The sequence below is a fragment of the Ictalurus punctatus genome, chromosome 3 (genome assembly GCF_001660625.3).
Source record: "Ictalurus punctatus breed USDA103 chromosome 3, Coco_2.0, whole genome shotgun sequence".
NCBI classification, from domain to species: Eukaryota; Metazoa; Chordata; class Actinopteri; order Siluriformes; family Ictaluridae; genus Ictalurus; species Ictalurus punctatus.
In genome coordinates this window covers 13,831,691-13,855,441 of record NC_030418.2, presented here as the reverse complement: position 1 = coordinate 13,855,441, position 23,751 = coordinate 13,831,691, and the positions used below count along the sequence as shown (strand labels likewise).

Below are 23,751 nucleotides of genomic sequence, written 5' to 3'. Positions count from 1 at the left end.
TATTTTCTGCAAGCTTATGTAATGGTTTCACTTTTCATGATAACAGTTACTGACCTTTTTAAAAGTATTAAGAAAACTGAAAATAGAAAGTTTGCAAAGTTTAAAAAAAAAAAAAAAAAAAAAAAAAAAATCAATATGGGAAAAGTCTTGAAAATGTCTAGATTTTTTTTCCCCCCTACGAGGTATATTTTTGTCATTTGGACGCTGAAAGATTTTCATTCAACAATTAAAGAAGTGACTTGAACATGTGAAAGGTTCGACGCCCAGCACTGACAGTTTTGATCAAGTTCTGTGCCAAGGAGACTGTTGGCTGCCTCCCTGCCAACGAGACTCAGACTGTTTACCTGTTTTCTGCAACATTTATGTTCAGACAATCCTTTCTAAATATGCGGCTGTCACATTTATTAGCACTTGATTCTGTTAAGGTGTCTGTTGACGAGAAATGTGATGGCATCTTTGGAGAAAGTTCTTATAAATGGATTAGAAGAAACGGAGCATATGGCTATATACGATGTTTATAGCACTACAGACTCATTATCAGCTCTGCCGTGTTTCCTGTGTGTGTGTGCAGTTGATGAAGACGGTATGGACTGCATGGATAACGAGCGGCGGCCGCACTTCCCTCAGTTCTCCTACTCGGCCAGTGGGAGAGAGTGAGTCCCACACAGCCAGCACTGCCTCATCATCATCATGCTTACCACTGGAACAGACTAGTCCTTCAGCTTTTACCCAGTCAGACTTAGCCCAAACAAAGCTCCCCTTCTCCACTGGGACTCTCTTCATCATGCTCTACACAGGCCAAGAGCTCCAGGACACGCTTGGCTTTTAATGGTAATGGGAATTTTGCACGTCGGGCTGAGCTGAAGTCCAGTCCGCTTAAACGCCCCAGGCTGCTCTGGGAGAACAACTGTGGTGTTTGTTTACTTTTGTGTGTTTAATTTTCTCTGTGTGAGTGTGTTTGTTTTGGTTTTTTTTTTTTTTCCCTGCATTGAGATGCTTAAATATGTTCACATGCCTCCTTCATTGGGCGCGAAAGCACTGAAGCTGCAGAGCACCTTTCCATCTCGGACCACCCCTGTGTGGCTTGAGATTCACATGAGCATTAACGTTTAAGCGATGCTTGTTGTCTGATATGAAGTACAACCGAATGCCTCTTGTTGGTTTTTTTTTTTTTTTGTGGTGTCCAAAACTGCCATAACAGTATACTCAGGCTGCACAGGTGTGGTGTTGAGTTCAGTAAACACGCTTCACTAATAGTCCTCACTTATCCGGGCAAGGCCACTCGCACCACTAGCACTCGCGCACTAGCGCCCAAACGCAACTGCAACACACGCACACGCTGTCTGTGTTTATGGCAGTAATGTGTGTCAGGATGTGCAGTGTTCCTCAGCTAGCATTTCGGTCTCACTGTGGCACTGCAGTACTTTTACTTTCTTTATCTTACTCGGCAAACGGGTTGAGAAAAGAAACCATGGCGGCGGATGAGGATGAGGAAGGGGGGCGTGCATTCTTCGTTTTTGATGTTATGAGCTGAATAGTCCTGTGAAACTGAGCCATACAGCACTGTACCCCCTGCTACTTTAGGTACGCTGAACTGTTTGAGTCAGAACAATCCGATCCCAACCTGTATGGTGTTGATTTTGCTTTCTGCCGATTGCCCGGGATTTCTAATTCCGCCTGATGGTTAAATGATGGTCATAAAATGGTGGAGTGAATCGTGATTGAGAGTTTCTTCATGGTACGTTCAGCACAGGAGTTCTCAAAAATATGACGGAGACCCGATTCGAAATCAGTAATGTGTAACAATAAATGCTCTCTTCCACCAATATGAAGTACAAACATATTGTGAGATCAATGCAGTTTGCTGTAATCGGTGTGGCTCAGTGAGGCTCACATCACCTGACCGAGTGTGGATGCACTGTAGTCTTGTATTACATTAGGGAATGGAGTTTAATTCAAACGGTCTTATTTATTTTTTTCTGATTTGTCCTACTTATAACAAGCGCTGTCCAGGCTTCTATACTGGACACCTATAAATGCACCTAAAATGGCTTTAGAATGTAAACCAAGCAATGCAAAGACTTATTGTTTTGTTTTTGTTTAAGTTTTTGTTCATGTTCTGGTGAAGACAACATGCAGGAGCCTATTCACATCTTCAGAGCATTGCTTCTTTTTTTTTTTTTTTCTTTTGTGGTGAAGTGCTGCATAACCAGGTTCCCTCAGCAGCAACTACAACACCATTGCAGAATAGAAATAACATGGCATAGCACCGAGTAGCCCTAGCTAGTGTGCTTACGTTCCCTACGTAGCCAGTACACATCTCCATTCTGGCTCTTATCTCTCATTGGTTTATTTATGTTGGATCAGCAGGTGTACATTGAGACATTGAGATTGGGAATCTTATTAGAGCAGGTTTTCAGGCTTTGCTTCATGCTAAGACGAGCTCCGTGCATTTTTGAGTCCCGTAGATGCTCCTACTCCAGCGGTTGCGTCCATCGGCGAGCAGCGTACAGCGCGCCCATAAAGAGCCGAGTAAGAGGCGGATATTTGAGTTATGATCCTAATGTGCAGTTTGGTGTGATGTGTGAGCAATTCAGATGTCGGTACGCATGAATAATGCCTGTTGTGGAAGCCGAGGATCTGTGGATGAATGTGCTGGGGATGACGGACGTTAGAGAAGCATAATGTTACCGGAAGAATCCGAGGTGGTCAGACCAAATCTAAGTGTTTTTGTGTTTCGAGTGTACGGTACATTCCTTGGTCCGTAATGGTGTTTGCTAATAGAGTTTCCTGTCTGTGTTTTTTTTTTTATTTTTATTTTTTTATTTCAAGACATGGTAGTATTAGATTTTTCCGGTGAGCTTGCAGACCTGATGTGTCGTCATAAGTGCATGAAAAGTTTCAGTTGTGAAACTTTCTCCGATGCATCAGGTAATATAGAACATGAGGTGCAGCAAGTAGCATTGCCATGTCACAGCTCCAGGGTTCTGGGTTACTCTCTGTGCTGAGTTCCGTGAGCTCCTCCGGGTTCCTCGGAGTTCTCTGGTTTCTTCCCCTGTCCTTTAACCATGCCAGTACATGGATAGACGACTCTAAATTGCTCCTGAATGAGTGTGTGAATGCGTTTGCACACGGTTCCATCCAGGGTGTGTTTTCCAGACACGGGCATGGTTTGACGGAGACCCTGACCAGGTGTCTTAAGTGGTGTTTTAAGTGTAGAGAGAAGTGAATGGGGGTTTGAGTGGATGCACTGTTTATGGTCTGGTACGATGCTAATGATTATGAGGATGATGTATGAGGAAGAGGAAGTTGCTGTGTTGGTCTCGACTCTGTCGCGCCTCTGTGTTAGAAGACTAGGACATGTCGACGCAGGTTTACTATAAATGTGTGTGGATTCTAGATCCGTGTGTATGAGTTTGGACGGATCGGTATAGAGATGTCACATTCCTTTGATGGTTAGAGAAAGGCCATAGGAAACGAAATGTACAGAAACTGACATAATGACTGCACTGATAATGAACATGAACTAGTTGCCTTGTTTCTTCCCAGTTGCAGTTAATGTTGAGGGAGCGTTCCTACTCTCGGTTTACTGTGATGATAAACTCGTGTCGATGAAACGCTGACAGGACCGTGCTACTGCAAATCACAAGAGCTTGTGTCTTCCAGCATTCTGCTTGATTTCCCTTTACTTCCCCCTGATAAAACTACCTACAGTAATATGAGGTAGGCTCATGCTGTTGTTCACATTTACTTTAAATTACTTCTTCAACTTGAAAATTGTTCGTTTTTTTTTTGGTCTGACATCAGTGTTGTTTTTTTTCCCTTGTTAGGTACATTGTTAAAGTTCTAAGTAATATCAAATCTGAAAATTTAAATTAAGCTTGCTTTCTTTATTTTTTGTTATTTGTACGATACAGCTGTTTTTCAGTGTTGAGTCGGATCGCTTATGTTTTGAATGAATTTGTGACACTGTTTGTTGCTGAATGCGCACCTGTGTAGAGACTTTCTGTATGCAGACAGAGAGATTGATCGATCGCATGTAAGGGACCTGAGTGATGATCCGGTTAAAACTCCACTCTGTTGAAAAGGGCCTTTGGCACTGCAGGCCAAAAAACACCATAGTCGCAAAACTTGGCTTTAAATTCTAGCACTTTCATGTCCATTTCTCTTTTTCTATAGTTCAGCTAAAAATGAAATAAAGGTCCCTGCTTTAACAAGAAAAGAAAAGAAAAAATGGACTTGAAAGCACACATTCCCTTCACACACTTTTTGTTGATTTTTTATTATTATTAAAAGAGTAATGTAATTTTGCTTTGTAAAGCGTTACGCTGTGAATGTGGTGAGACACTGCCAGGAGTTTTGCTTTGGTGACATTCAGACAGGCCGACTTTTCCAGCTCTCCCTCCTGCTGAGCGTTTCCTGGAGCTTTGTGGGAAAAGTCGGACTTGCCCAGTGACACCGCCTCAACAGTTACTGTCCATGCTCGACTCTCCAGCGTTTAGAGGCACGAGGAGCCGTGCTCAAACACAGAAACCCAGTATAAAATGTCTCACTGGTCTTTTGATTCCTAGGCTGCTGGTGTTGGAATGAACCTCCAGCACAGGTACAACGGCCTGCTCCCTCCCTGGAGAGGGAAAGACTGCGTAGTGAACTAGTGTGAGCTGATGGGTTCCATCCTTACTTACTGCAGGGTCTCGACGAAATATTTTACACCTCAACGTACACACTTTGCTGCTACTGTTTGTATCGTCTACAACATGATTTCTTGTTCCTCTTGCTCCTGGTCGTGTATTATGAACAAGCATGAATTGTAAAGTATTTATTTAAAAACAAAAAAGAGCAAAAAAAAAAAAAAAAAACCCAACAATAAAGAAATAACTTGTAATTGATTTTACGGCCATGTAGCTTTAGAGTTTGTGACACTTCTTGCCCTTGCTAGCTCTGTCATTAGATCCATGTTAAGATCTAGACATGTGGTTAAGATTTTTTTTTTTTCTTTTATGCAGAAGGGACTCGATCCAAAAAACAAACAAACACAGAAGCAAACGAAAGAGAAACTGTATTACTGGTTGTGATATTTAATGACTAAAAGAGAATGCTTATTTCATGACTATATGGCCCACGAGGATGTGAAAACGCTGATCTATGAGAAACCTTTTTTGTACACTGAACATCCTTAGTATTTTTACATGTAAATGTATATGATAGGGATGCACATTATTTTCCTTCTTACAGACTGCTTAAATAAAACACTATGTCAATCTGCGCTCACGTTGCCCCTCTCTGTTGTCTGCCCTCGCTTCCTTCCCGGGTGAAACGTTGCCGCGGTTCTGCTTTCAGACACGCCGTTCGAATGTATAATCCGAGTCAGATTTGAACGTTTTATTAACAAAGCATGTTTACAAAACAAAGTCCCAAACATGTAAACACGGCAAATAAATTTCAATCTTTGAATGATAAAAATCGACATTTTAAGTACATTTGTTGGAGGAATAGGAAATCCTGAACATAAGTTATCAAATCCATGTGTGTAGAGGGTGTGGTGTGTGTGTGTGAGTGTGTTAGTGACCGCGAGCCAGCACTGCTGCTGTGTACGCAGTATGGACTGTGATGTCACACGACCCCCTGCAGCCATCACACGCACAAACTCGCACCCACTCACTCACTTCTTACTTGTAGCGAAATCCCTCGTGGTTTGAGTAAAGCCGCGGCGATGGCGCTCTGTCGGTGTGATCGGATTAACTCCGTCAAGAGAGGAGGAAATAACCGCCCTCACGCTGTTCCGAGAGTTTCTCTCCTCTCTGCTGGTAACTGAGGGAGGAAACACACAAGCGCTCGGATCAGTCGGTTGCGTAGATTGAGATGTAAACAGATTTCAGCAGCGCTTCGAGAAAACACGTTTACCTCGAATGTCATTCCTATGTCTGATAAATAAGCACTCCGATACGTGAGATCCTTTTAAAACTAAATTCACCCCAGACGTCTATTCAAAAGGCGGCTCCGTACGGCTGTAACACATCCTCATTTACATTAACGGTGACATTTCAGTGTAAAGTGCGTGTTGTACTTGTCACACGGGCATAGAGGTGGTTCACAGCAGAAATCAGCATTTCATTCCTACTATTCGCTGCGAGAGAAGCTCATTCAGGCACGCAAACTGTCAGGTAACCATCTTTTCATCTTTATTTTTTATTTAAAACCGGACTGCTGTTTAGTAAGTCTGATTTAGTCGTGTCTTGGGGGCTAAGCTATGCTGCGGTTATTGTCCTTAACATTAATTGAGGATCTTGTGAAAGCGGTGAGGAATGCAACCTTGAGGTCTTCGAATTCCAAGGACGCAAGTCCTTCCTCCTACGATCAGCCACGACCTTTTGTGTGCAGCGTACGTTCTGAATAAACTATTTGAAAAACGAACCGCTGGAGGAGGTATAAATCAAAATTCTCTAGATTCCTTCCTGGCTACTCGATAATGGCAAAAGGAATCAGAATTGTGAGGTTTCTCTGCTGATTTAAACGTCTTGCGTGTGTTGATGAAGCCTACTGAAGCTGCCTCGGTAGTGCGTTTCGACACGGACCTCTGACACCGGCGACATCTTTAACACGGGGGATGATTCCAGCTTTATTTCACTATTTCTATATGGATAACTTAAGAGAGGGAAAAAAAAAAAAAAGACTATTTGAAAATAATCCGATTAAATGCACAGAAATTATGGATTGGATGTGAGGAACGACAATATTGAGGAGAAAGGAAAGGAATGAAGAGGGTATGAAAAAGGAATCGAACGAAGGGAAAAGTAAGAAGGAAAGAAGGAATGAAGGAAACTTGCTTTTGGGCTACAGCGCCAGCGGGAATCTCGGACGGACCCGTGACCGAACCGAAGGCAAAAATCTCCGCCAGCCAGAAACCGTAAGGAAGCTACTGAAGAAAAACTGTTCAGACATTTGACCTTGCCGTGACCCTGCTTGGATCAATTCCAAAATCGAATCGGTTCCAAGTCTGCTGGTTTTTAATGATATTTCCATATAAATCCTACAAACATTCAACCACTCGATCCTGAGACCTTGCACCAATGATGATCACAGAGAGACAGGCAACCCGAAAACATAATCGCACAGCACTGGAGGCACATATGAAGGAATGAAAAGAAGAAGAAAAAAAAAAAAAGAACGTGAAGAATGTACAGTAGGAATGCAGAAAGATTTGAAGAACAATGGAAAAGAGAAAGAAGGAGAGTAAAATGGCAGGAATGATGGATGGAAGGAAGGAAAGAAGGAGAGTAAAATGGCAGGAAGGAGGGTGAAGGAAAGAAAATGGAGACAATGAAGGGAATACGAAAGGAAGGAAAGAACAAAAGAAAAATATCCAAAACAGTTACTTTCAACAATTGGTTTCTGTCTTTTTTTTTTTTCTTTTCTTTTTTTGCCTTCCTCACTCAGGTTTTTTCACTGAAGCACGAAGAAGCCTGTAAAACTTATTGGTTCTTCTGCTAAAACGCTGTGAACTTTTGCATGAGGCTGCTCCGCTCAGAACGGCGTGTTGATTTTGTTTCTCTGAGGGAGAGTGGGAGCTGTTAACTCTCACCTCTCTCCTAACAAAACAACAGCATGGCAGTATTAACAGAGCTGCGAGCGACGGCGCTTTGCAGAGTGGCGCTCTGTTTGCCATAATCTCCTACAGATGTCAGCGTGCGGCTAGTCACTGTCTGTTGCTGACGCGCCTCTAGCAGCAATCTGGATGAGCATCTGTGGACGCCTAGTCTTGCGTGATGTGCAGCCATGGCTACCAGCTGCTGTGCTACTTGTGCGCGTTCTCTCTCTCGCTCTCTTTTTCAGCTGACATGTAAGTAGACTAAACGTGCTATCAGCGCAGTTGGAATTTAAGTGATACCATTTGTGATCGCAAACTTGCGTACGACTTTCATCATTTTCACAAACCCAGAGCAAATGAAATGAGAACACACTGAGGATACAGACCAGAAGACTTGACTAAGAAGCATTTATGATCCTGCTCTGATTTGATCGGCGATGTGGCGTCGCTACTACCGTTGGTTTCACCGGGGCGACGTTCGCTAAGAGCAGCGGGTGGAGGCCTCACCTGTACACGCAAGATGTGCATCTCTTCAGTGAGGAGCTGCCTCTCGTGTACGAGCTGGTTCTCTCTGTCGAGCAGCTCCATCACCTGCTGAGCGCTGGTCTGACAGTGCTGGTCCAGCTGCTGCAATCTGCACACACAACAACCTCAATGCTGCATTACTGCTCATCACACACACACACAGAGCCAGCGCAAACCTGCTACACTCACATGTTAAACAATGACTTCTGAGCACCCCCTGATAAGCACACAACCTAACACATTCTTATTTTTTTTTACTGTATTTAACTATGAAGTCCACTGGAACGAACTAAAGCCTGAAATCACACCACTGTTTTATTTTAAACTGCATCATTCTCACCACCTTGGCTGCTCCCCCAGTTATTTATTTTTAGCTATTTATTACAGTAACAAATCGATTAGGAATTTATTTATTTTTAGTACGAGTACCGGCAGCCTCAATATTTGGGCTCCTGATACGGGAATAAAGCTATTGGGTAACTGACGGCTAGCTGGCTCATCATAATTAATGACTGCACTGACGATGAAAATGAGAACGCTTGGCCGAGACCAAAGATGATATTACCAAACCGTTGTTTTTCAACAATTCTTTCAAACTCTAGCGTTTGCTTCGATGAATGGTTATCAGTTCAAATCAGTAGAAGAGATCAGACATGAGGAAAATCTGACCTTTTGTACAAAGCAGTTAATGATAATGAATCTTTATTGATCACATGTACATTACAGCACAGTGAAATTTTTTCGCATGCCCCATCATGTTAGGAAGTTGGGGTCAGAGCGCAGGGGCAGCCATGATACAGCGTCCCTGGAGCAGAGGGGGTTCAGGGCCTTGCTCAAGGGCCCAACAATGGCAGCCTGGCAGTGCCCCTAATACGGTCAATATCACACGTTTGCTTACATTTAAACAGAAATTGTGCAACATCTTGAATATTGAATAGTCTCAATGTTGCACATTTCCTGTTTTTTTGTTTTAGAATTTTCAAATGTTCAAAAAGTTTATTTCCTGTTTTTTATTATTATTATAATAATAATAATAATTTAAACAGACCAGATTTTCAATATGGTCTCTCACTTTTGAACCCCACTATATATGGCCAAATGTTTGTGGACAGCTGATTACCACACCTATATGTACTACTTCCCAAAACTGTTGCCACAAAGTTAGAACCACACGATTGTCTAGAATGTCTTTGTATGTATTTATTATATAATTGTAGCATTCAAATTTCCCGTCACTGGAACTAAGAAGCCCAAACATGTTCCAGCATGACGATGCCCCCGTGCATAAAGCGAGCTCCACGAAGACATGGTTTCCCAAGGTCGGTGTGCAAGAACTCGAGTGGTCTAGACCGAGCCCTGACCTCAACCCCACTGAACACTTTTGGGACGAAATGGAATGCTGACTGTGTACCAGACCTCCTTACCTGACCTCACTAATGCTTTTGTGGTTAAATGGGTACATACCCACAGCCTTCCCAGAAGAGTGGAGATTATTATAACAGCAAAGGAGGACTAAATCTGGACTGGGATGTTCAACAAGCACATATGGCTGTGATGCGAAGGTGTCCACAAACATTTGACCATATAGTGTATTTAGGTTTCCTAAGAGAGCGTCAGTAAAATGTATCAAGAAAAAAATTATTAAATAAAATTTTCAATTTAAATGTAATCACTATACAAATAAAACTGAATTCAATTGAATAGTAAAAAGAAACATTTTTTTTAAATAGTGGCACTATTAAAAATTGAAAGGTAACAATTTTAATGAATGTCTACAAACTAAATTATTTAACAAGGAAAAGAAGTGAAAATGAAAACATTTTAGCCCATTCAGTAAAATTGATTCTTATTACTGTGTAGCAGTGAAGTGCGTGCTAGAAACGGTCTGTGTGAGTCCATCATTAGCGTCATTACTAATTCAGCCAAAGAGGGAATGTGCTAGTTTTGCTATTTTGGATCAAAACGTTCATCACAACAAACAAGAGACAGTTTAAACACAATTTCATATCCAGAATGGGTTGACGTAAAGGGGCACGAGTTGTCATATTAATATAAAAATTTCAATTCAGTTTTATTTGTATAGTGATTTGAACAGTGGACCTTGTCACAAGGCAGCTTTACAGAAATATAGAACTTCAGGATAATATATGCCAGAGTCAATGGTGCTGAGGAAAAACCCGACTCAAAAGGGAACCCATCCTGATCTGGGTGACAGCGGAGAGTGCGATTATAAATCATTCCTCTTCTACATGGTCCAGGAATTTCAGGATCGTTTTCACATGAAGTCTAGTTCGTAGAAGTTATTGTCTGTTCACTGATGGAGACTGGAGTGCAAAACTGTTAGTGGCAATCGCGGTCCTAAAGCCATCTTCATGGTTTTTAAGTGGTACCAGCCTCAGTAATCTCACTGAGCTGGTTCTAATACATCATTTCTATAACAGCTCATTCGCAGGGATTTGTTTGGAAGTCTAATAATAAATGGATTAAAAACATGTGAGAGACATATACATCACTGAGATGGTGAACGATTCCGTAAGGGGAATATTTATGGAAAGGGCCGCGGAAGTTTTCCGACACATTGTTCAGGACAGAGGACTTAAAATCTACATCAAGAAACGAGCTATCTAGGTCACGTTCTTATTGAGGAGTTGTCTATAACGGACATGTTTAGCTAGCTAACAAACGAGGTTATGGCTGCTGGTTGGGCATTATCTCACCTTTCAGTGCCACAACATCTTCATTGTTGTAACTGTAAATCATCACGTCTTGAACATGCCCACAAACAGCAAAGTTGTAAACATTCAAGAGACTTGTATGCCTTCAGTTTCTCTAGTCTACACGCTCAGAATTTCGATGAGGTGTACGTATATATATATATATGTCCAGCCATTGCAGGCCAGCGCTTAGGATCATTTCGCCGCTGACGGCACGCCGAACCGTAAGGATCTTCAAGAGTTATACCAATTAAAAGTGTTAGTTTGGCCGAACAGCACTCCCTGTCTTTTAGTTCTAAACCACGATCATAAATCAATAACGTTCCAGTTCATTTTAATCTGATCCCTTAATACAATTCCTGAAAAATTCTTCAGTCAGATCATAACCAGATTATATAAACACATTCTAAAAAGTAGCATCAGGTGTCTAGGCTACTGAGGTCTTTTTGCAACCAGGTTGCGTGCTCATCTTGTGCGAGAGCAAATTATTACGTTATTATAGCAGCTATAATGTAAGCGATAACAAAAACGAACATACTGTGGATATTCCACAACATTCCGCATGACTGTAAATGAATAAAAAATGACATTCAGTTAATTAAAAAAAGAAAATTCACTGCAGCTCCATTGTAGTGGCAAGTAAAAGTAAAGAGTGAGTACAAAAATTCCACTTTAAATAAACTAGTATGAACCATAAGTCAGGCATGAAACAATTCAGCATGTGCCGTTACTGAAAAATGATACTGCCCCTGTCTCATCTGCAGACTACAGCATGCCTTTCATCACCATGGTGATACTTGAAACTTTACGTTCCACAGAATTACGTTATTTGATTATTTAGGCATCGGCTCGCATACACGCGTGGTACGGTCTGCACCCGAGTTCACTCAAAGCGAACCACAGAGCGCTGTTTTCCCATGGACCCGAGATCGGTTCCTCTCCATGCATACAGACTCGGGTCTGGAAACTGGAGCGAGTGTGAAAACGTTCTCTCAGTGTTTCACATTACACATCTCCAGTGCTGTTCGATCCAGTTCCCTACACACCTGAATGAAGAAATCAAGTCCACTGAATAGTTGGTGCAGTTGAGTTGGGAGCTGTTTTAAGTAAATAGGTAGACTGGATTGGGAAATCCTGATTTTTCCCCTGCAGCCTGCTCTTTGGTCCCACTGTGAGCGTGTCCCAGATCTCTCTCGGCGTAGCAGCATGCCAGAGCCGAGAGAGACACACACAGAGACGCTTCTCCAGCTCCGGAGGACAGAGAGGAGAGAGGGAAGGCCTCTAGCTGTTGCTTAGGGGGAAGACAGATGCCCTGCTCCTGCTGGCTGGGGCTACTGCCGTCTGTGCAGGCCCTCTTCTCTCTCTCCCTCTCTCGCTCTCCACCCCTACACCCCCACTTATCCCTTGCTCCCTCCTGTGGGAACTGGAGCAGGCTGCTTAGGCTGTGGTGGGCAAATGCTCCAAGTTTTGGTCCCTCACGCTAGACAATAATCTGTCTTTCAATGTCGTTCTTCGCGCTTTCTTTTTGCCCCCCTTTTCTTATTTTTCCCTGTGTGTTGGAGCTGGAAGAAGCTGCTTAGTCTGAGCTTCAATGGGCAACGATATCTGATGCACAGGCCTCTGTCTCTTCTTCTGATCTTCTTTCTTTTCCCATCATCCCCTCTCTGACTGGATGGAGGGCAGTTTGTGCCAGGCTAAGGCCCTGCTTTGTGGGAGACTGGCGCCACTGCTGCTGCCCACCTCCAGAGCCTGGCTCTCACTCAACTCCCTGCTATTGTCCCCATCTCCATCTACAGACTCATGCAGCGTACAGTATCTGCTTTGGTTAAAGAGGTTGCTGGATCAAAAAGGCCAAAGAAGATAAAGATGGTATGGTGGTTTACATGTGGTGTGAAGTGTTGACAGACACAGACACCCACAGTTTGATAAATATGCCCAATGTACACGGAGAACACCGCTAGCATCTCCATGAGAGTCTGAAGGTGTAAAGTCTATAGCAGCGGTTTGTGGGCCATAGTGATACTGCAGGGCCAACTGTGAAAACTTATATCAGCCAGATTGCATCATTTTCTAATTAGTGTTGCTATAATAAATTATTTGCATCAGAAAAAATGTAAGATGATCTGCTTTACACTATGAACTATGTTAAGTGTGGTATTTGCATAAATATCTTATTGGCTTTTACCCGATCTGTGAGAGATCTCATTACTATAATAAAGGCTGTGCACATACAATTATTTACAATTGTACCACACACCTGTTGAATCTTCTAATCTTATTGGTCGGAATGTGATGATTAAACGCCAAACTCTTTAGACGTGGTTTTGTAACCTTTTCCAGTCTGATCAGCATCAATAACTCTTTCTGAGGTCCTCAGAAATCTCCTTTATTCGTGCCATGACACACTTCCACAAACATGTGCTGTGAAGATCAGACTCCGATAGATCCCTGTTCTTTAAATAAAACAACCACTAATTGAAAACACCTGGCTCTAATTTCACCTTCAAATTACCTGCTAATCCCAGAGGTTCACACACTTTTGCCACGCACAGATATTTAATATTGGATCGTTTTCCTCAATAAATAAATGACCAAGTATAATAATTTTGTCTCATTTGTTTAACTGGGTTCTCTTTGTCTACTTTTTGGACGTGTGGGAAAATCTGATGTTTTTGGTCATATTTATGTAGATATCTAGGAAAATCTAGTCTCTCAACAGCACAGGTCTGACAGTAGTGCTGGCTTCAAATCGAAACACAGGTTTGGGTTTATGAATGCACTCGTCGTAATATAACGACTGTTAGCAAACACTCTACATAATCTCAATCTAATAATAACGCTTAAAAAAACTTTGTCTTATTAGAGAGGCTATAATGTAGGCTTGAACTGTTATAATGCAAGTGATAACAGGAACTAACTTGTTCCATGGACTTTCTATAACATGTAACATCCATAGATGTTATTAAAATAATAATAATAAAAAAAAAACTAAAACAAACAAATTAATAAATAAAAACATATCACATGTTGGAAGACTGTCATATAAAGGCAATAAAACACTTCAGGATGTGATGTTATTGGAAAACAATCAACTTTGGGTTAGTAATGTATCCCACCACTCCATCTTTCATTATTTTTCTAGAACAGCACACCCTTTCGCATTTTATTCCTTGCTTACTGAATGTAACCATCACCACTGCTCTATTTGTATTACGCATAGAAGCAAACACACCCTCTACATGTCTGTCACTGCTGTGCTGAGAATCATCCAACACCCAAATAATCCTAGATAATTCCCGCTCAGTGATGGTCTTATGCTGGCCCCTTTCCGTTCATGTACACAGTAGACTGGCTGACACTTTATGCATAGCAACAGATGAGTTACAGAAAGTAATTGTACCCCTACAATGTCGACGAATAAGGTACATAAGGTCCCTGATTAAAAGGCCAACGAGTGCGTGTTAATAATGAAGTAGTCGCTGAGTGTATGGGCAAAATATTCCATAGCTGCTTTACGTTTCTACACGTTCCGATATTTTGTTTAATATCTATGGAATAAAAGAAACATTATTTTGATGGCTACACAATTAATCATAAAATGATGAAATGTACACTTTGGCACTAAAAGGTAGCTAATTGGATACTGTTAAATCTCAGTTTATATTGAATCACAAGATGGCCAGCCATATGTTTCAATGTCATTTAAATGCACTGAATGATTCACTGACTGATGTTGAGTAGAAATGTTTTTATATTTAGCATTCTGAAGATTTTATTTTGTTTCAGGTTTATCCTTTGGGGGGGGGGGATACAGCCTTAAAATGCACAACGCATGGTTTAAACTGATGAACTGATTCCTAAATCGGCTGAATAAAATAATTGTGATGATTAATAGTGATTTCAATGCTAAGGAAAATTATCCATTCAGATCATTCTGGCCTTTATCTTGCAGTCTTTTTTTTTTTTTAATTGTACAAATGTAGTCAGCAACAGCAGCCAAAGGCAGACCCTGAGGTCAAGTGTGTTAAGGCAGTTAAGAAGGTTGTGCAATTAGATAGTTAATTCCCTGGTATACCCACACACAGTCCACATCACCTATACCTCTACACCACTGCAGGCATATGCAGCGCATTAACCTATTACACAATCCCAGTGCCCTGAAGCTGCAGCAACAAACCCTGCACACTCTCACATGTGTGTCTGAGCTATTGAGGGGTTTGACCTCTGCTTTTCAAACAGATACACACACACACACAGCCTGGGATTAGTGCATTAGTGTGTGCTTGACTCCTCCAAATCAAAAGAAAGACAGGGAAAAAAGGGGGGAAACTCCTCTCGCTCTGGCTGTAGCTGGACGAGCGACAGGGGTCTGATTAAATTAGAAGGCCATCCAGCAGCTAAGGCAGCAAATCCAATAACCTCCCCCTATTTACTGGCACGCAACTTAATTAGGTTTTAATACAGCTTAGCGCATGGGGCTGGCCTGAGCTGGAGCGGCCTGGCCACTGCTGCCTCTGCCCACTGCTGGGCCTGCATGAGAAAGAGAGAGAGAAAGACAGAGTGTGAGGGTGGAGGGGAGGGAGGGCAGACTGTCCCCCCGTTCTCTGCTTCCCTGCTGGCCCTGGTGAAAGGACACCATCTGCTGGCTCCCAGACTAACTGAAGCCAGCACAGCTCTCACACACTCACACACACGGCATGCCTCTGTAACCTGCGCTGAACTGCTGCTACTGCTGCCTCCGCTTTCCTCCTTCTCCCACGAGGCTGTTCTACTGCGATCAGAGTTCCCAAGAATTCAGAAGAAAAAGTGATAATAAAAAAAAAATGAGGCTGGCAACATGCCTATTTGAGAGCTAGCGTCTAGATACGAACAAGAATTAGAACTAGAAATGAGAATAAAGGACGTGTTCCTCTCTGCTAACGCAAGTACCCACGTTTAATGGCGCACTGATCCCAGTTTTCCGTTTCAATTCAATTCGATAATGAGTATCATCTGATACCCGAGAGAGTCACACGGAAGGAGTGAAAAACATTGTTTACTCAGATGTCTCCAGTTATACTGATACACATTGTACTGAAAAACAGTGAAATGCTGACTGGGTTTTTTTTTTTTTTTGTGCTTGAATTAAAGGTATAGCCAACAATTTTGGCGGAAAATATCCCTTTTTAAAATCCAAACAAAATCCAGCCTGTTTCTTCAGTGTTCCCTCCAAAGCCATGCCCCCAAAATATATACACATGCTGTCTCGACTAAGCCCCTGAATGCTAGTGCAGGAACTGACATGCAACATGACTGACAGGCAAGTAGAGATGCCTCCTTATCCTGATTGGCTGGATGTTAGGGATCCATGTCATTTTTCCTGGGAAGTCTTAGCTACTAGAATTTTTCCACTATGCATATATTTACTTCAACAAATATTACAGCAATCGGCAAATCAGAAAATTGGGTTTAATGATCAGACAAAACAAAACTCATTTGGTGTGTATGTTTAAATATAAAGTGCTTCATGTTGCTTCACCTCGCTCCTCTAACTAAACCTCATACTTTTTGAGTCTCTCTCTCTCTCACACACACACACACACACACACACACACACACACAAGGATGCTACAGGCCCTGATGAGAATAGACATTTGTCTCAACACAATGTTGAAGAGATGGACTTGGAGAAGGTGTTGAACAGAAAATTTAAATGAAGTAGATCTAAAAATGACGAATAAAATAACGTAAGCTTTAGATTGCATTGGAAATGACACATCTTAGCGATTTCACAATTTAACACTAGGCTAATTCTCTAGAACACCGAATTTACATGAGTCTAAAGATATCCTTAGTGTTTACTGCTCCATCTGTATTTATGAGAATTGGCTTCTCCTCCGCTCAGAGTGGGCGAGAGCGGTTTGAGAAAAACTGGAATCCAGAGGCAGCTCAAACAGAAGCTCACACATGGATCAGGAGGTGTCAGAGCCAGATGATTTGACCCAAAATGGCTGCCAGTTTTCTCCCAACGAGCCATGCGGATTACAGTGAACGTCCTTAATGAGTCCACCCGTCCAGATCCAGATGGGTTGACCTACAACGGCTACACCTACATCATGCAGTTCACCATGCTGACATCAATCTTACCGAATATATACATATGTCTGGCTATATTGTTATATAAATCCTGGCCTGATTTGCTGTGTTAAAATATAAACTCCGATATACATTTGTATACACTTGCTTCTATCGTTAGTGTCAAATAAAGGTCAGTCAGTAATTAAGGAGAATAATACAAACTCATTTAATTCGTGTGTTGAAGTTAATACATCAAATAATTCGGATGTAATTCGGATTCCTCTTCTGAATCCTTCTGATGAGAGGGATGCATCTTGTGGTATGACCTCTATATTTCTGCTCTCGAAGTCTTCAAACGGTGGCTTGTGATGCCTTCACCCCTGCCCTGTGGAGGTTGCTGGTGATGTCACTGACTCTTATTTTTGTTTTTTTCTTCACAGCACCTACAATCTTTCTGTCATCAATTGCTGTTGTTTTCCTGGCTGTTATTACACCACTGGTTTCTTTCTTTTTTTTCAGGACCTTCCAAATTGTTGTACTGGCTATGCCCAATATTTGTGCAATGCATCTGATTGATATCCCCTCTTTTCTCAGCTTGAAAACGCCTTGCTTTTTCTCCCATAGACAGCTCTCAGGTCTTCATATTGCTTTTTTCCGTTTTTAACAACAAATGCGGTCTTCACGGGCGAAACTCGGGGATCCAAGAGTAGACACCTGTCAGTCACGCGTTCCAATATTTTTGATCGCTCAAAAAAATGGGTGGGCTCAAACTAAAGGTTTTCAGTTGTTTAACACATCTAGATGTAAATATGAAGACACGAAAGCTGAAATTCTGATTGATCCGCTCATGTTCATCTTTTTAATGTACAGTATAGCAAAGAAAATACTGCAATTGCTGTTCCGTTACTTTCAGAGGGGGCTTGAAATACACACAATGATATGAAATCTGCTCCAGGAGGCGATCTCAAAAATGGTAATAACATTATGATCCCAAATGTGATCAAATGTATCCTACACTTCATGCATAAGGGATAGATTTTTATTAACATTGCAAGGATATTAATTAATATAAAAGTAACGCAATTCAATACATTTATTGCCATCTAGTCTAATCTAAGAATATTGTCTAAGAAAATTGTGGGAACATACTTTAATACTCATACGAAATTAAAAACACTCTAATGTAGTGTATGTGAAAAGCATTAGTGCTCTTTTCTGATAACAGCTCTTTACACCGAGCAACTTTTAATTATTTACAAAGTCCCTATTTAACACTCCTGATTCACTTAATCAAGCCTTCAGGAGCATCTGCATGTGAGAATCAGGTGTATGATTAGACTCTCCAAAAAAAAAAAAAAAAAAAAAAAAACGGTACTCTTCAATAAATCTTTACTTTGACCTCATCTCTTTGACAAAATAACATTACCATACTCATTAAAATTTTTTGGTTTTTTTTAACAAACTTTAACGCCGTTTCTCACAGAGTGGATCATCACCTGTGCAGCTCTTGACACATCCTGCTAATAAAAACCTCATTTCCATTCAACAGCAGCGCTCTGTGTGCATGTATGCAACTGTATATTCACCACCACCTGCACCTCAGCCCGAGTTAGACCATTTAACCACAGTCAGCTGTTATTTTCCTGAAAGCTTGCACCGAGGGCCTTTTAAAGGAGCACAGTGAGCACTTTTTGGTGTCATAAACAAGACCCTTGTGCTAGACAAGAAGCGCATGGATGCACTGTGGAACGTTTTACAGCTTGCCTTGGGATGCGCTCGGTACACGAGCAGAGCCAGAACTCCACACCTCTCCTCCAGCAGGCCACGGAGCCGCGGGCATCATGGGACAGCTGGTCATGGAGGGGCTGAAGTGTGGGAGGAGGGTGGAGAGGCACATTGCTGCCCCCTAGCTTCACTATGGAGAGCTGCAGTTTCAATAGTGCACCAAAGAAGGTTGATGTTTTACACCACCTGTCATTCTTGATCTCTGAAAATAGGATCTGTGAAGTTAAGTGCAGAGTGATGGTGAGGAAATAAGAGGTAGGCAAAGGGTTGCTGTCTTTAAAATATGCACATATGTTGGAGTTTAATATAACAATTATTCATTTTTTGTTAAACAAGGAAAGGTTTTGGAGCTACTCGTTCTATTAGACATAAGCGTGAGCCTTAAACATAAGACTTTAAAAACAAGGCGCTAATGTTGGATTCCAAGGCTGCGAGAATCATTTCAATTTAGTTCACGGTCTAACCACTGCATTTTCTAGATTGTTCGTTTGAAATTGTTTTGGGAAAATGTTTCCTCTGAGTAATTTAATATTTGAACTGAACTTTCATTTTTCATTTGAATATAAATTACACACACAGATGTTAATACAACATAGCTATGTAAAGCATGCACAAACGAATTATTAATTATTAATTACATAAGTCCTTCCGAGCGGCACAACCGAAAAATCTAGAAAAAATATCAGAAAAAATATATATACTCATCAGATACTGAAAACAACTGTAAATTACAGAAAACTTTGCAAGTGCTTTTGTCCCAAAAATGTGTCATCTGAAAAGTTTTGGTAAGTTATTTTGGAGCAATCGTCAGCCAAAACGCAATCGTTAGCATAAAAAGATTTTACACAGTTAAGACCACAAACGTCATACAGAAGGATGCTAAATAATCACGGACAACTACAAGCCACATCACACATGCTGCATCTTATCCGCTCCTTGCCAATTTGATTTGCAAGTGAAAAGTTTACTGAGCCTTCTTGCTCTTGGCGGAATGTTAGGAGAGCAGTTATGTGTGTGCGTCCGCTTTCTCAATCTTAGACACACACACACATTTGCTGTAAGAGGGTAAGAGGGGGGTGGCAGGGAACCAGATGAAGCAGCTCTCGCCCGGGGCTCAGTCATCTCCCCGGCAGCAGCGCGGCTGTTCCCGGCCCTGATGCACGCGCCCATTTGTTCCCTTACACAGTCTCCTTCAGTCTATTGAGGAGTGCTACAGCCACACACACACACACACACGCGGCCCCCGATCCTAGCTACTCCCGATGTACATCCAGACGCCACAACCATCTTTCTTTATGTCACCATATGGCCGGCAGAAGCCTGTAGATTTAGCCACACATCTGCGTATACATTACCGCACTGCTTTAAAGCACAAGTGTGTTTGCGTCTGTGTGTGCGTGTGTGTTTGTATGCGTACGTATATGGTATGTTGATTAGGCAGGGTGATAATTGGTGAAGGGGCATGCTAGCAGATGTGGTGTGTTTGTGTGTGTGTGCAATGGTGGATTGTGACTCTTATGTGCACTGGGATTGAAACCTACACGGGCGAGATATGTGAAATGGTAAACTGCCAAAAACCTGATCGTTTTCATCTATCCAAACTCTCATTTATTGCTTCACAACTATGCAGACATGCAAAAAAAAAAAAAAAAAAAAAAAAAAAAAAAAAAAAAACAGTATAGTAGAGTTACATATCTAGGGGAGAGAGAAATATCTGACCGAATTATTTTAAAAGGACAAATTGAATAAGCCTGTGGAGAGCATGTGGCTTTCTACATATTCATGTGAAAATGCATTTATAAAATGCATGAATGTTGGAAATGCATTCATATTAATTGGTAAATATATTTTTAAAAAATTCATTCATATTAATGTAACAACTAATTTGTCTCTCAAGAAATCTTTATCTGGTTGTTAAAAATTAAAAATAAAGATCATCGGACTAGTTATAAAATAAGCATTGCTATGACTTGAGAAGAGAGAATAAAAAAATATATTAAAAATATGGGTTTCTGAAATCTTCAGCAATACTTCCCTGCTGTTTACAATGACCGAAATAAAATTCTGACAATAATTACACAAGTGCATACTTACAAACACTGTAACCATCTGTCATTATTGTTGCTGTTGTAGTGCATTATGTAAATATTCTATAAAACATCATTTTTCCTACACATTACTAATAAACTGAAAAAAAGGGGGTGATAATTATTATAATATAATTATAGCAATGGTTCTGTCCTGGCTGCTGTGATATATATCTGTTCTGAATCAGATGGTGACGACGACTTTCTACTCGGTAAATGCCAGCCGTCAGACAGGACAGTGAACTCGTGCTCCAAATGCATTTAAGAAATAAATAGCGTTGAAATGCATATGTGCCTAAATGTGCTATTCCACAGAAGAAAGGGGGGGGGGGGGGGGGGGGAATGTATTATCTCTAGCCAACACACCAATCCATTCATATTTCACAGGCTGGGTTTCTATGATATCTCACCCCAATCTCCGGGCAAAAAAAATATGTTAATGCCGGCGAGAAAAAAATAAATAAATAATGTGCAGGAGTGAAACATTGTGTGCTGAAAAACCCCTGTGTTGCTTGGCGTTGGCTCTCAAATGGTAAAAATAAATCAAGCTGATTTTCCAAATGCTGCATGCGTGCCACGCTGTTGCGGCTCTTCGCAGCACAGATTGCGAGCCCGATCAAGAATATCTGAGGTGGGGCCCTGGCTATTTGCATGTATGCCGATGCCATTTGCACCAGCTTATTAACACGAACACCTTAAACCCACAGGCAGCAGGGAGAAGTATCCTACAGAGAAGAGGCACCCGTTGCGCCGAACACGCATGTAGCACCAGACCTCTCGTTCACAAGGCCCGCAGTTTGACTTCTACACATGGAATGACATTTCCTGCTACAGAATCAGTGTCACAGGCTTTCCATTACTGCTCCAGGCAAAGCAGGCTGATTTAGACAGTTATAACTACACATTAATATTTCAGAAATAATATTAGCATAATATATCATTTGTTTGAATTTCTGGCCACTGGTACTGAATTCCGATATCGTCTTTGATTTTAAAGAATAAATATTTCATATTTATACAACCCTATCCACCTCTGCCTGCATTGGATGATGATGTTACTCGAGCTACTCTTAATAATAATGTCCTGATTAGCTTAGTTACTTATCAAACTTGTAAACCCAATCATGTTAATCATGTGCAAACTGCCATAATTATAATATATCCTATGTATATTGTATAGTTATTTATTTATTTATTTTTAAATCCCCTGCATGTAGCATTTACGACCTTTATTCCTTCAGATAAAAGGAACGTTATAGTATTTATGATTTGTAAGTAACTGTGTCGTTATACTATCATTTACATGACGTGCAATTTTTAATCCTCATGTTTTCAGCCTATTAAAAAAAAAATCAAGTCGATGTTTTACAGCATCTCGGTGAGACAAGGAATCAGGGAAACATGATCTGGTGGGATATTTGTAATGTGTTGAGAATATTCTCATATGAAACGGTTTCTTGTATAATGAGTGGCGATAATATTATTCTAGTTAACCTCTAAAGCTAATGAAACTGACATGCTGTGTAGAAACATGGCAGGATGTTTAAATCCAACATGCTAAAAAAAAATATTGACCCTGCCCTCTGGTGGTCACATTCAGAGCACCATCAGAAGTTTTTCCATTCGGATTCATGGACACGTCTTAAATAACAAACTAAATCCTAAAAGGTGAAAAAGTGATTTATAATTATTATTATTATTATTATTATTATTATTATTATTTTTTAGTAGTACTTTTCCCCCCACCTAACCAAACATATTCAATATTTATTACTAAAGGTAAAAGTGTGTTTAAAAAAAGCACAAATTAAATATTGGCTGCATAATTTAAATGTTTGCTATATTTAAAGGCATGTAATTTAATTTTTTTTTAAAAAGCTGTTCATTTAAATGTGAAAAGTATAGAAAAAAGTCTTTCAAGTCCTGAGGGGGAAATTTCTTGTGCGAGACTGACTGACAAATGTTTTTGAGTGTGTTTTACATATGGCTCAGTAAAGCGCTATTCCACAGACTAACAGTGTTCCTTTAAAACTGCGTGAATTCTGCAAATGTAATTTATTTATCATATAACCTGGAATATTTATGTGAAACAGGTGTGAATATCTATAAACTTGTTTTCCCATCTCTCTGGTTTTTTCTCTATCTGTTTATTTGTTCCTGTTTGGCTGGCTGCTGGGTTAAGGCAGTGGGTGTTGAACAATATGGAGGGTTGTGCTGTGAGCAGACGGATGTTGTGCTCCCAGCAGAAGCTCGGCTCGGGCTGGAGTTGCTGCAGATACACCCACACTCGTTTTCTCGCCCACACGCTGACTTGGGCCGTGTGCCAGACGGCCCTAAAGGCCTGCATCGCGTGGCCACGTGTAGCTCAACACACACTGCTGTATACTCCTGTCACTGACACACCACTCTCTCAAATGCCACTTCATATACTGTAATTTGGGGTCATTAAGGCTATGGCAAAGTCTTCATGGTATGGAATTAAATGATGTCAGAGTGATGTGTTGCAGCATTTCTGTGTTCCACTTTGATCATTCCTCAACTCCACAACAATTTTTTTAAAACAAAGGTTTCTGCTTTCAATTTTAGGACCTACTTGTATTTTATGTCTTTCAAATATGTGGACAAGTTGTTGTGAATCACCGTATTATGATCGTTTTCATGTCCAATCATAATCCTGGAGACATTTTGACTTTTTATGTAACGTGACAGAGAAATCCAGTTGTACAGTTTACGTGCATTTTCTGTCATTTTGCTGCTTTTTAAGGCCCAAAATATTTCAGTCATATTCAGAATGATAGCACATACTACTGTATATTTTGAAACAAAGACACTATTGTGCCTGGAAACTGTATTTTCTTCCCGTTTAACAATGGACTGAAGGTGTTCATTTTTGGATTGACCCGTTTTCTTTCCTGGACTAAAATATGCACAAGACCTGAGCTTTTGAAAAGAGGTGAGTGCTGTGACTCTGTGTGTGTGTGTGTGTGTGTGTGTA

General features: G+C 40.9%; 2 protein-coding genes across 9 annotated transcripts in view; one reads left to right on the top strand and one right to left on the bottom strand.

Moving 5' to 3' along the window:
* akt3a (v-akt murine thymoma viral oncogene homolog 3a) overlaps positions 1–23,744 on the top strand; it is a 137,646-nt gene extending 113,902 nt beyond the window's left edge. For 2 of the 4 annotated variants that reach the window (XM_053679623.1, XM_053679622.1), the window contains exon 14: positions 4,572–5,271. In XM_053679623.1, coding sequence (XP_053535598.1) covers positions 4,572–4,660 — 89 coding nt within the window. In that variant the 3' untranslated portion in view covers positions 4,661–5,271. Of the gene's footprint in view, positions 1–571; positions 5,272–21,463 lie in introns of those variants that run through there. The other 2 variants (XM_017464175.3, XM_017464174.3) reach the window with 2 other exon arrangements.
* Positions 5,368–23,751, bottom strand: part of sdccag8 (SHH signaling and ciliogenesis regulator sdccag8) — a 56,555-nt gene continuing 38,171 nt past the window's right edge. For all 5 annotated transcript variants that reach the window (XM_047154293.2, XM_017464170.3, XM_017464169.3 and 2 more), the window contains 2 exons: positions 8,096–8,222; positions 5,368–5,811 (listed from right to left, as the gene is read on the bottom strand). In XM_047154293.2, the coding sequence (XP_047010249.1) occupies positions 5,773–5,811; positions 8,096–8,222 (166 nt within the window). In that variant the 3' untranslated portion in view covers positions 5,368–5,772. The remainder of the gene's footprint in view (positions 5,812–8,095; positions 8,223–23,751) is intronic.